The sequence below is a fragment of the Hakea prostrata genome, chromosome 3 (genome assembly GCF_041222555.1).
Source record: "Hakea prostrata isolate BN-2017 chromosome 3, UWA_Hpros_2, whole genome shotgun sequence".
NCBI lineage: Eukaryota > Viridiplantae > Streptophyta > Magnoliopsida > Proteales > Proteaceae > Hakea > Hakea prostrata.
Window position 1 is genome coordinate 63,683,802 of NC_142602.1, and position 13,955 is coordinate 63,697,756.

At 37.8% G+C, this 13,955-nt stretch overlaps 1 protein-coding gene across 1 annotated transcript in view; it reads left to right on the top strand.

Moving 5' to 3' along the window:
• The window catches only part of LOC149022737 (glycine--tRNA ligase, chloroplastic/mitochondrial 2-like), an 88,609-nt gene that overhangs the window by 49,981 nt on the left and 24,673 nt on the right, over window positions 1-13,955 (top strand). The window contains exons 20-21 of the mRNA XM_089147686.1: window positions 1,395-1,477; window positions 11,593-11,641. Coding sequence (XP_089003812.1) covers window positions 1,395-1,477; window positions 11,593-11,641 — 132 coding nt within the window. The remainder of the gene's footprint in view (window positions 1-1,394; window positions 1,478-11,592; window positions 11,642-13,955) is intronic.

The window sequence follows — 13,955 nt, forward strand, 5'->3', positions numbered from 1 at the left end:
GGGGTGGGGAATTTGGATCTGGAGTAAAATTAGGGGATGGGGATGGGTTGCTGTAGGCTAGGGGGAAGTGGAAGAAGGGTGGTGTGATGGAAGAAGAAGAAGAAGAAAGGTAGGGACCAGGGAGGGGGCTTGGTACATACTTGTATGGTAGAGGAGAGCTGAAGCTTGCAGAGCATAAGAGCACCAACAGCAGCTGCGGGCTTCCTTCCTCGGGAAACCCACAACACCACTATTTCATCTTCAATCTCAAGTTTTTTCAGTAATCATAATCTGTTCTCTTTACAAGCAATGGCCTATACTTTTAGATTTACCTAAAGGATTCATACTAGGACTCAACATTAGATACTAAATCAAACTAGGATTCCTATTTGACTTAGGACTCTCATTCTATCAAGGATTCTAACTTTAACTCATCCTAGGATGATTCAAATTACAAAACATGAGTAGGACTCCTTTCCTTTGACAATGGTTCTAATACTAGTGACTGAGAAGTAGGTAAGATTCATGAACTTTGAAACTAGAAAAGTTCTTCTAGAAGCCCTCAAAGTTTTACTGCCGTTTCTTGCTCTTGGGAGTGAGTTAAAGGTTTCTGTGAAGTCTCTTTACTTGTGGTCTGCCTTTTATAAACAATTCCATTGCCCCATCTGTTCACTTAAGAAGAATCTAGAAAACTGTCCCCAGGCGTAAACAAAGTTGAATCATTTTATAGAGCCTTCAATATTCTAGTCTTGTTCCTCTAACATTCCCACCAAGGCAAGGTGGGGCTATAACACTGTCACATGCACCATGTGATGATTTTTTCCTCTTCATATTTTCATCTTCATCAGCCTATACATTACCAATTGGGATCAACAATTTTGGGCTTGTGTGGAGTAACTCTGATCTACACCAATGTAGCTGGCTTATGAAGGTCTTGCCAAATTAGTTCCACATAGACTATCCCCAGTTTAGAAACAATTCAACCTTTCGAGAACTTGGTTTGGGAGACCAGCTTGTGTTAAACATGCAACCACAGTATGATAGCAAGATCCATATGACATTTAGTGAAGATATGCCAATAACTCAAAGATCTTGCTGATACATACCGAGAAGTCATCTGAGAGCCTTCGCTTGGAGGATGCCTTGGTGGCCTCGCATTACCTTGGCACTTGCGGGGCATCTTTTTTCCCCCCATTGCCTAGGGTCACCTAGCTGATAATAGAAGTTGCTTGGAGTTCTTAATTGGGCCAGGCTACATTGGGTTTTCAAAATTATACACTCATAGTTATCGGACGGTTTTTTTTTTTGGTGTGGGGGGGGACCCATAATTGGAAAACCTAAGAGATTTCTTCTCAAAGAGTAGCATTTTTGATAGACTCGGATGTATTATTTGTTGCCTATTCATCTTTTCTCAGGTCATGTTTAGTCGACCTATTCGATGGATTCTGGCACTCCATGGAGACGTCGTTGTGCCATTTATTTTTGCTGGAGTTCAAAGGTAATTTTTTTTGAGAAATCCAGTTAACTTGGAAACTAAGAATGCCATGTTATTTTGAATGATCACACTTTGTGCTGACTTTTGGATATTGTTGTGGGATGCAATTGAACCATCATAAATGATAGATGCAGTTGATTAAATGTGCTATTACTTCTATGTTTCTGTAATGGAGTTGATCAGGTAGTTGGACTATTAAACCTGGTTGATCTTGTGAATTAATTTTGGAGTGGTTGATTTATGGTTGTGTGCATTGACTAGAAACAACTTTTTGGGTGTTGAACAATATTATTGCCAAAAGAAATATAACAAAAAAGTTAAGAGTTATACAGACTGTTGGTGGATACTAATCATATGACTACAAATATTTGCGAGAGAAATGAACCAAAACCACCAGTCTCAGGTAGGTACAATCAAAATGTAAGCGAATTGTAATCTCCAAAACATTACCTGGGCCTCACTGCCCCTTGGTTGTCTAATTTATCTGCTAAATCTTCTAGATTAGTTGGATGACACTGATGAGAGACTTTCAGGTTGTGAGGAGACCAATGGCTGATTGGCCTTATAAAATGAGAGTACCACACCGTGGTTCATCAGCTGAGCTCCTCATCCGGCAAAATGACATTTGCTGTATCACTGTGTGCAATTGCGCAAGAGAAGCCAATCCTCCCCAACTACTACATTCCAACTTTAGGTCCAAGAATTCTGCGCAATTTTAGTCCCTTCATCTACCAGTTTTGACAGTTTTATTTTCTTTTTTTCTGCCCTTCCTTTTGGGGGAGGGGGTGGGGAATGTCAAAGTGTCCAGGTGTTGCCTTTATTTTTCCCCAAGACCTTCCTTGCTCACCTGGATGCTGTGACAGCTACTTGATGTGAAGATGATTTTACCCCCAGTGAAACTCTATGTGGGCCCCACAAGATGCCCCTAATAAGCCTTCCTAAGCTAGCCAAACTCTCTAGGAGGGTTATTTTGGGCATTTTCAGCCCTATTTTGTTGCTGGAATTAATTACAGACCTAGTTCTAGAGTCTGATTTGGTTAATACTTCTTGAGTTAGTAGTTAGTAGTTGAGTGTCCTAAGCTGTTCTTTTTCAAGTGTACTTCCTTAGATTAGAGTTTTAAGTTATTTAATCTTTTTATTTTCAGCATGTGTGTATTAGGGACCCACCGATGTTTTAATTTTATTTCAATGATTGAGATTTTTATTTTTTTGGTCAACCAATGGTTGAGATTATGTGGTGGGATCCTAATCCATAAAGGAACCTGCTTATAGTTAGAGTCTTTTAGTGGGCTATAAGTAAGAGCTTACTCTTTCTTTGTAAGAAAAATCGAATTATTGAATGAAAAGTTATTGAGGACTGGGGTTCCTGTTGAGGGGGCCTTGGCGGATTATAGTAGAAGTTCTTCAATATTCAGCACCATTTAGAATTTTCAAAAAGTGTTCTTCAAGCATCCAAGTAAGTAAAACAATCCCAGCCTCTTCCCCTTTCTTCTCTACCCATGCAAGGCTTCTCCACCCTTCCCCTTCACCCTAGCCCCTTCCCTGTCTCTGTGCAACCCTATTGCCCCTCCCCCCTTGCTGCCATGACCTGGCAGCCACCTGCCCAACCCCACGAGACCCCTGCGCCTTACCCCCCCTACAATACTCCCTAGGCCCTCCCCTAACCACTCCCTATCCTGTGACATCCCCCTCCGTTCCCCAACCCATTTGGCTCTACCTCTTTGTCTCTTCTTCCTTAAGGTGGCAGCAGCATTCCTCCTCTCTTAGATTCCTAATCCCCACCCTTTTGCCTCCCTGTTCAGCAGCATCCCTCCTCTCTTAGATTCCTAATCCCCACCCTTTTGCCTCCCTATTCCCTCCTACGTGGATCTCTTATCACCCCTTATCCCAACCCTACCCTCAATTCCATCTAAATCCTAAAATCCTAGCCAAGGTTGTCAAAGTCAAAAAGCGATGAAGGGCGCCCAAGTCATTAAAGCGACAAAGCGCAAATAAACCGATGACTAAAGCGTTCAAAGCATTCTAGTGTTAATTTTTTGATATTTGATCCAAAAATCAAAAGTTACTTAAAATTCCTAGCGTTTAGGTATGAAACATTTAGCAAACTTAATGACATGTTCATTCCTATATTCAATATATAAGATTGGAAAATGTATTATAGTCATTAACTTCAAATAGAACAACATCAAAGTCACAAATCAAACTTCAAAGTTTAACAACCCAATTATCAAAAAAACTAAACAACCCTATTGAGAGACAAAAAGTAACTCAGACATCTGCTGAATAAATAACTTAAGCATTATGCATTCACTTCCAGTTGATAACCAAGAAAACTAACATTAAAAAAACCCAATACCAGAATCTCAGAGATGAAATGCTATTTCAGAATCACAGAGATGTGGTATTGGGTTTATTGTGGGTAACCAAAGATGTGATATACTGATATTGGATTTACCATAGAAGTATTATTTCAGACTCTCAAAGAAGAAAATGGAAAAATTGCCCAAAAAATAAGAAAACAAAAAGAAAAGTGCCAATAAAGTGGTGGTTGAGCGACCAAAGTGTCCATAGCGCCTGCTTGGATGCTTAAGCGATGCTTTAAGTGACAAAGTGACCACTTTATTGACTTCAAAAAAAGAAATGGTCGCTTTTACTGGGCAGGGACTGCCCAGATGCTTAAGTGACGCCTTGAGAACTATGATCCTAAGTTCCTAACGCTTCTAAAAATTCTGCAATTCATCTTCTTCATTAAATCTCTGCAATTCATCTTCAACCTCTGGGCATAACCTTAGTTCAAAATCCTAACCTTGGTTCACTTCCCTAGGAGTCCCACCCTAGGTAGGAAACCTCCAGCTAAGCCTAAAACCCCTAGGATCAAATCTGAAAATACAAAACAGCAACAACAGGCCCATTCCCCACCTAATCGAACCCTAGCACCGTAGTTTCCAAACCCTACTGTTGAACTCCAATACCTGTAACTATTTTACGGCAGAAGTTCTAAGCATAAGACTGACAGCCCCTACCCAAGCCTGGCAGAATCCCTCTAGGCCTTTACCAAACCCTTGTGAGCCCTAAAACCAGTCCAAAACACCCCATTAAAGTTGACCTATTTGCTGGAAGATTCTGGGCTGCCTTTAATTTTAGGGAAAATCCAGACAAATCCTAACCCTAAGATTTGTTGTACATCACTACTGTTGGGGCAGGGGCCGACTTAAAGAACTCATTAGCAAATAAAAAAGGGGTACAAGGCCTCCAAGGGGGTAAGAAAATAAGAAGAAGTGCTAGTGCGTAGCTTTAGATAGGTTTAAGGATTAGCATAGAAAGAGATAGAATTTACCCTAGGATACAACAATGTTACTGTTCCTTGGGGGTGTCAATACATAATGAAACAGAACCTACCAAGTATACTTTAGCACGGAGAAGAAAGGCACCAGCCATGTCTGCTTAGTCCAAAAAATCACAAGTCTAATTTTATCTTTGTGATAAAAAGGGGAGGAGGATGTTGAGGGTATTAATAGGGGACCTTTACAACAAACTATCATCACCATCATCAAGCCTTTGTCCCAACTAAATGGGGTTGGCTACATGGATTCTTGCCTTCCAATCAGCTCTGTTTGAGGCCATGCTAGATAGAAGACCCAAGCTATGCATATCCTTCCTCACCACTTCTTTTAAGGTTATTATAGGTTTGCCTCTAGCTCTTCTAATTCTTCAATCTAGATCATATCAGTTCTCCGTACAGGGGCTTATGTAGGCCTCCATTAAATATGGTCGTGCCATCTCAAACGACTTTCTCGTAGCTTATCACTTATCGGAGCTACTCCTAGACTAACTCTCATATGATCGTTCCTTATCTTATCCTTCCTAGTTTGCCACTCATCCATCTTAGCATCCTCATTTCTGCTACACTAAGTTTATCTATATGCTTCTTTTTAATAGCCCAACACTCTGCACCATTTGTCATAGTTGGTCGAATGACTGTCGTCTAGAATTTTCATTTGAGCTTTAATGGAATACGTTGATCACACAAGACCCCAGACATGCCTCTCCACTTCATCCACCTTATTTTGATTCTTTGGGAAACATCATCCTTTATCACACTTTTTTTAATTTATGATTGAATTAAGGTCGCTCTGAGGGATCTTCTTATCATCAAGTTTAAACTAGATATGTCTTCGTTCTACTTAGTTTAAAGCTTTTTGATTCCAAAGCAGCTCTCCATGATTCTAACGTGCCATTAATCCCTACTTGAGTCTCATCTATCAACATGATATCATCAGCAAAAAGCATACACCAAGGAACCTCCTCTTGAATGTCTTTGGTTAATTCATCCATTAAAAGTGCAAATAAATATGGGCTTAAAGTTGATCCTTGATGTAGCCCAACTATAATGGGGAATTCATTACTTTGTCCCCCCACTGTTCTTATGCTTTTCATTGAACGATCATCCATATCCTTAACTCTGTCCACATATTTTCTTGCAACACTTATATTCTCTAGTACTTGCCAAATTAACGTTCTAAGAACTTTATCATAAGCATTTTCTAGGTCAATAGATACCATATGAAGGTATTTTGTATACTCTATATACCTTTCCATTAGTCTCCTAATAAAGTAAATAACTTCCGTTGTAGATCTTCTCAGTATAAAGCCAAATTGGTTCTCCATAATTGTGGTTAATTATTTCAAACGGTTTTCAATTACTTTCTCCCATAATTTCATAGTATGGCTCATCAACTTCGAATATCTCCTTTACAACCTACTATGTATCCTTAATATATAAGGATTAGAAACCCTAACTGAGGAGTAACATTTAAACCTGTAAACGGATCAGATTCGGCTCGGATACACCAGTATCCGAATCCGAATCCATCATAAATTTAGAGAAGGCATCTGAATTCAAATCCGAAACTCTATCGAATATCCAATAATAATTCGATCCGTTAAACTATTTGATTATTGATAGGTGATTGTCATTTTTTTATATTTTTTATTTTCAATTTTCATTTCCGATTACTGATTACCGATTACCGGTATCCGAATCCGATTATCAACCTTTTTTAGAGAAAAATTGTTAAATACTTTACATTATCCGGATAATTTTTTATCCGGATATTATCCGATCTGATAAGCAATCATCCCAATTCGAATCCGGTTGCTTAGCGGACGGATACGAATATTTTCGGTAAGAAAACCTCCGAATATGGATACCCTTAAATGAATACGAATGCAAATTCAGAAGCGGATTTCGGCTATCCATTTACAAGGCTAGTAACATTAGTCCCAGCCACATGCATGGGAAGTAGTTGCACGTTGGTAGAAGCCATAAAATGTGGTCTATGTGCCATTGTGCCCTAACCTTTATTTACCAACTAGCTCTTAACTTGTATTTAAACAACATTGAATCAGTTCAGACTTTAAACATAAAAATAAACTAAACAATTAGCTATTTTCATACTCAACATAGATAATCTTGGTCTAGGCCCACTAGAAAGGCACATTACACTTAAAACCTATGGGACCAAAGGCCCATAACCTACATAACCCAACCCTAGGCTTATCTTAGGGAAAATTAACTCTTTCAGTGGTGGATCTGCATCACCCTTTTTGCTCTTCCAACTTATTGCTTCACCCCTAGGTCCTAACCATATTTGGGTCTCGCATACCCCTTTTCCCCCTCCTTGCTGCTCCCATTTGCATAAAGTTGTCTGGCTCTCTTCTCCATTTGGGTGCTTTCACATCATTGTAGATGCTCCTAACCTTTGAGTCTTCAACTGGAAATGAAGGTGGTTAGCTCTTTCTTCTCTGGCTCCTTCGTAATGGGGGTGGTTATCTTCTTCCTTCTCTGTCTCCTTGATCTGTGACACTGTCAACAAGTTTTCTTTTGGTCCGGCTATCTCCCATCCTTAGCTATAGAGAAACCTTAGGTGGTGGACCTCCAAATTTGGATCTTTTCTTTTTTGATTTGGATGGCTACCTTCAATCATTTGAGCCACAAACTTCTTTTTGCCCCCCCCCCCTCTAAATAAACCCTTTTTAGACTTCCCACGGAACAGTCATATTGTTGTTTCCTAGGGCCTAGATCTACCCTTTTGTTATCTTCTAGGTCACTTAGACCTTATGGTCTTCCTTCCCCCCTCTTCTTTCTTTTTTCTCCTTTTCTTTTTTGGGTATTTACATTTGGACTCCCTAAGGTTTGGTCCAAGTCATTTTTAGTCCAAATAAAATGACATTTTGCATTTGCCTCCCTTAAGGTATTCAAAAAGATCAATTAAGGACAAATTGTCATTTTTATGACCAAAATATCCTTACATCTATTCTACCATTGGATTCGCATCATATCATCACAATTAGATTCAACTGTGGAAATAAAAAGAGTGGGTATGTGTGTAAAAGTATATTTTTAGATTTACATTCAAAGGTTTAATAATTCATCAATTTACAAAATAAAAGGAGTGGGGTATGTGTGTACAAATATTTTTTTAGATTTACATTCAAAGGTTTAGTAATTCATTAATTTAAAAAATAGAATCCCTCAATTTTTTCCTTTCGCCTCCCCCGGCACTTCCCCTTCCACCTCACACGATCACTTCCAATTACAGGAAGAACATCAATGATGTATAGCTGCTGCAATCTGGCAATCTAGACCTAACCTTGACTGCAGGATTTCATAGCTGTGGGGCTTGGTTGTATGTATCAAGATCATCATCGGCAGGAGAAACAGCGACAATGACTCTGTCCATGAATCCTGAGGAATCTGTGACAACGAGCTTTGGCAGCCATGATGATCATATGGGAAGCACGGAGAACAGAAACTTCTTAATTTGTTCGTTTGAAAATTTTTGAAGACAGAGTACTCTAGAATTTGTTGGTTTATAGCGGACGAAATGTTTCACCGTATGAATCAGTGTTCCCATGAACTTCTCTTCTGCTTGCTTTGATCTTTTTCTTTTCTTCTCCTGAAATCTTTTTGGTTGAGACCCTGAATTTTTTGGGAAACTGGCAAGGTTTTGGGGCAAATTCCGGCACATGATTTCTCTTTTGTATATGAGATTTAGTCGAAGAGAAAGATGAATCTGCCGGTGATCTGTTTCCTTTCTTTGTATCAGCTGATCATGACTTATGGTGGCAATAATAATACTTTTTAATACTCTATTTACTTTTCCATTGGAATTTCTGCTCTCTCTCTTCCCTTAAATATCGTTTCTTTCAACAGAGATTTCTTGAATGTGGGTATGCTTCGCTGCATCTGATTAGTGATTGATCCCTTCTGTTAGCGGAATCCAGACTGGTTTTATGTTTTTGTTTTTGTGCGGGAGAGGGTTAGGTGTGGGAGGGCTCAGACATGCAGGTGGGTGAGGAAGCAGATATGACAGGAGGTAAGCATTTCTTTGTGAAATATTAATGTGGGAAGTGAAAGAAAATGAAAAAAAAGCCATGCGTATCATGGGCTGCCATCGTAATCTAATGAATGCTTATGTTTGTATATATGTGTTTGTACTGCTAATCTCTCCTAAGGCGGAAGGGGAAATGTCATTGGGGCAGAAGGAGGAAATTGAGTGATTCAATTTTTAAATTTGTGAATTATTAAACTTTGGAATGTAAATCTAAAAATTTGTATTTACATATATACCCCACTCTTTTGATTACCATCGTTGGATTTAATTGTGATGACATGATGTGAATATAATGGTAGAATGGATATAAGGGTATTTTGTTCGGAGTTCCAAAAAAAAAAGGGTATTTTGTTCATAAAAATGATAATTTGTCCTTAATTGATCTTTTTGGATACTTTAGGGGAGGCAGTTGCAAAGTGTGATTTTTATTTGGACTAAAAATGACCTGGACCAAACTCAAGGGGTCCAAGTGAAAATTGCCCGTTTTGCTTTCTATCTCTCTCATGTCCCTTCAAGACTTACGGTTATATTTTACTATTCAACCGTCATCCCCCTCTTAAAAGAATGGCGCTTCCTCTCCCAAAAAATCAAGTATCTAAAATCTTAATAGAGAGTTTGGAAAATAGTAGGATAAGAATGTGGTGATTATGTACTAAATATACGAGATAAACCATCTACCACCCATTGCTAAAATGCCCTCTTGAGCCTTGTAAAATACTCATAAGTGTCGCATGACACTAGAAGAAAAGGCGGTCCACATTTGCAAAAATTACAGGATAAAGTCTTTTAACTTTTAAGTTGTTGGAAGTTTATTTATTGCATCTGTTCACAAAAAGAATGCTTTCTTCACTATCATGTATGTTTGGGTCATAGAAAAAAATTCAAGGAAAACTCAAGTTTCGACCAGGTGAAAATCGGAAACCTAGGTGGGAAACTGGGAAATTTTGAGGAAACTTAAGACTTTTCGTGCAAGTTTCAACAAGTTTTAGGGAGTATTTTAGGTTGGGACTCTACATTTAAGCTAGTTAGGGTATAAATAACACATTGACAAATGCATTTTGCTAAAAAAGTCAATGTAGATATGTCATTCAATGTACATAACATCATTGTAGGGTTGTCCGAGAAGTACAATATAAACTTAACTACTTAAGTACATAACATTCAATATATTACCCCTTAACATCGAATACAAAGTAACTGACAATAAAAGGAAAGTACAACTCAATGCCAAGAGAAGTGCCTCGGTGGATCCATCCTGTGAGCTGAGTAGTACTGTGCCTATAACAGCCTTTCGTCCAATCGACAAACATGGACATCCCTTGACATTTTATGCCTATGGTTGTCAAAGTAATCAACAACTCTAGCTTTATAAGTCTGGTCATCAACATGCCTAAGATAACTAGTTTGAGAGAATACACATTTTGGATAGGGAAGTCCTAACGGAGGGGGTATTTGTCGTGGTATTTGGGGAAACATGAAAGAAACAAAAATAATAAAAAATTTGGAAAAATAGCGAAACTTGTAGGAAAAAGTCCTAGGTTTCCATGAAATATTCCTACTTCCCACAAAATTTCCCATGTTTCTCACGAAATCTCCGCGGGGCGGTTCGGATCGAAACCACTTGTCCAGGATTTTTTTCAGTCACCCAAAGTTTCGTTTCGAGGTTCCAAAAGTTACCAAAATTTCGCATGTTTCAATCGAAATTTGTACAGTGGTTTGGGTTCAATTGTTTGGTGTCTTTGGGATGCTTTAGAGGGCATTGGTTAGGTAATTCGTGAGTCCAATTTTTACTAACCATTTTGTTACTTTTGTTAAGTGATTCGTGTTAGAATCATGAATCATGTGGAATTATGAATTTTTCTTAAAAATTGGAATTATTTGGATTTCATGGTTTGAGGTTAAATCCATGGATTCCCCAAATTGATCCTAGGTATAATAACCCTGGACTCATGTATTGGCAAGTTTGGCAACATGACCGTTTTTCTAGATGAACTAGTTCACAGGATCAAACTTACCAAACAGCTAATTTTTAATGAACTACAATCCTATGGATGTTGACTCCTGGGTTTCCCCTAAAATTGATCCTGGGTATAAAAAACCCTTGACATACTCGTCATAGCCAAAGTGTTTTTCAAGATGAATCAATTGTTAGGATGGTGGTAACGTAACAGTTGATTTTGAATGAACTACAATCTAATGGTTGTTGATTCCATGTATTTGACATCAGAATCAATGCATGCATCTGTGGAATTAAGTAACCAAATGCACTATTACAATGCCTGGCCTCTGAACTTCCTAGTTCTAACTGACAGTTTTTGTGGAGAAAACCCCTCTTTATGATCAGGTTTACTGTTTGACAGAATGGAACAAAGATGATCAACTGGTCTTCCACAGTTTGAGAAATATGCTGAAAGCCAATAACAGGGAACTACTTGGTGCTTTTTGTTGAGTGGTGACATTAATTTTGTTACAGAAGATATGGGTATTCATGGGGGATTTCTTATCTTTTCTCATTGTTGCTTATTTTATACTGCTATGCACCTTTCACTAAATTAATAGAATCCAAATGTTCTCAAATAAATGTCTATTTGGAAATGTGAATGCTTATTCAGTTTTGCAATTCTAGCTTACTTCATTGAGTTGTTCCTTGCATGTATACTTTGCTTTCTATTTTTAAGCCCAAAGTATTGTGGTTTCATGAAGTTTTCTTTTATACTGTAGTGGAAATCTATCTTATGGTCTACGCAATACTGCTGCTGCTACTCTTGAGGTTTGTCGCTGAACTTCAGTATAAGTCATTGTATGAAGTATATGATCTGCACTTATATTTCTTTCTATATTTCTTTCTATTTACTAATGATGTTTTATAAATGCTAGAAAACTGTGGATTCTCCATAGATTCCATTAGTATTTAGTAAAAGACTAAAAGTGGAATGTCTACTAAATGAGATGAAATTCAAGTTTTTTGTGATAGCTCTGCCTTACTGTTTTTAGTCCAAAGCAGATAATTACCATTATTGGTTTTTAGATTTGAACTGATTTATAAGGTAACCTATGTGATCATAAACTATGCCATTTTTAATATCTTATTATTGATTAAAAAGACATCAAATTGAGAATGTGGCATGTCCTTAGAGTGACCTACGTTGATAAATTGTAGATTATTTTGGCTTGGTAATTGAAGTTGGGGTTGTCTTGAACGGGCAGAGTGTGGATCATTTCTGGGGATGGGCAGAGTGTAGATGACTTCCTAGAGGCTTACTTACAAGCTACAACAGAATATCAAATTATAAATCTAGTATCTGAATGTAAAGCCAAAAACATTGGATGGTTCAGATTCAGGTTTCTTTATTCCCAGGTTTCAAAATTCACAGTATATCGGGCATTGGCTTCATGATTAACGCATGACCTGCATCCTGCTATCTGCCGCTGCTTCCTTCAACCTCAAAACTTTGAATTCTTAACTATTGTTCAGAATGTTAGATGCTACACAACCATTGGGACTTGGGAGGGAACTGGAAAGTGGGAACCCACCCATCTATTGCTGATACGTGACCCTGTAGGTTGACTTGTTGCTACTAAAATACAAAACTTGATCAATGACTTAAAAGGTTAAAACACTTATGAAGAGGACCTATAACTTCAAGGCATAGTAATCAATTTGTTTTGTGTTTCTTTTGGAAAAAAACAACTCTAATTGTGTCGATGTCATCATCAGTCGGTAATCAACAACCTGTAAACAAGGATCAACACCAGATTTGTGTTGGAACAATTTTCTATTACATTTTGATTTTTTTGCTCTAATTTTGGGGGGGAGTATTGAAGGGCATTTTGGGGAGTAAAAGTGTTGTTTCATGTGGAAGGTGGTAGGTCATTTTCTTACCCTTTATTTTTCCCTACTCCTATTATTCTTGCCACTGTCATTATTTAGTTTTCCCCTAATTGTATTGTTATAAATAACCTACTGTGGCTACCAATAAAGCATTCTATTGTTATGTCCTGAGTTTTAACATATATCATGCAATTGTGCTACATTCTCCTTATTCATGATATATATTATATATTACTTGGGGAAAATTTTCTATCACTCATCACTAAACTTAGGCACTCTTTATTGAAAGTCCCCTGTCAAAAATTCTATATCACTCACCACTAAACTTAGGCACTCTTTGTTGAAAGTCCCCTGTCAAAAATTCTAACTTTGATTCCTCCTGAAAGGTATACTCTGATATCTTCTTTTTCTTTTTTGCAAAATGATCAAATTGCCCCTCCCCACCATCCTAATAATCAATTGTCATTACTGGAATTTCTTAAAAAAACAGATTTTATCAAACTTGTTTTCATTTATTCTTCTTCTCGATGGAGTGCAATGAGCCATCCACCTGCTTACCAGCCGCACTTACTGGCCACCCAGCTCTAATTGAAGTTCTAATTGACAGTGTGACCAATTTCATTCTTTCCTTATCCTGCTATGCTCTTCTCTGCTCCAAGCCTCCTGTCACCGTCCTTTTGTTTCTTTCCATTAAAAAATTAATTGTATCATATATTATTAGCTGTCTTCATAATAGCAGATACTAATGCATTTAAAGAGCTTAGGAATGGTCATGTCCTTCAGCTCTGTAAGTTTACATGTGAGGTCTAGGGCAAGGTCATGGCTTGGAATTGGATATCAGACCAGAAATTAGCTCTTTGCTGTTTCCTAAGAGACCGTGCATCCAACTGGCACATGCTATATCTTGTTTCTTCTTATTCTTCCTTGCCTCCTCTTTCATTGGAAAAAAGGTTAGGGAGCAACATCATTTATTACATTACATCCCTAACAAGTGACAAACGAATTTAATAACAATGACATTTCATTCTTTCAACCAAATTTTCATTTATTATTGCCATATATACAAATTAAATTATTAATAGTTCTTAAATTTAAGAGATATACGATCACTCAATAATTAACAAAGGAAATGAAGAAACTAAAGATCTGGAATATTTACATCAGTAGGTCCAGATGATAGCATTCACGGTGTATCCTGAGAACTTAGGACCTATGGCACAAACCAATGCATGTATAAGGATAACACATGTGG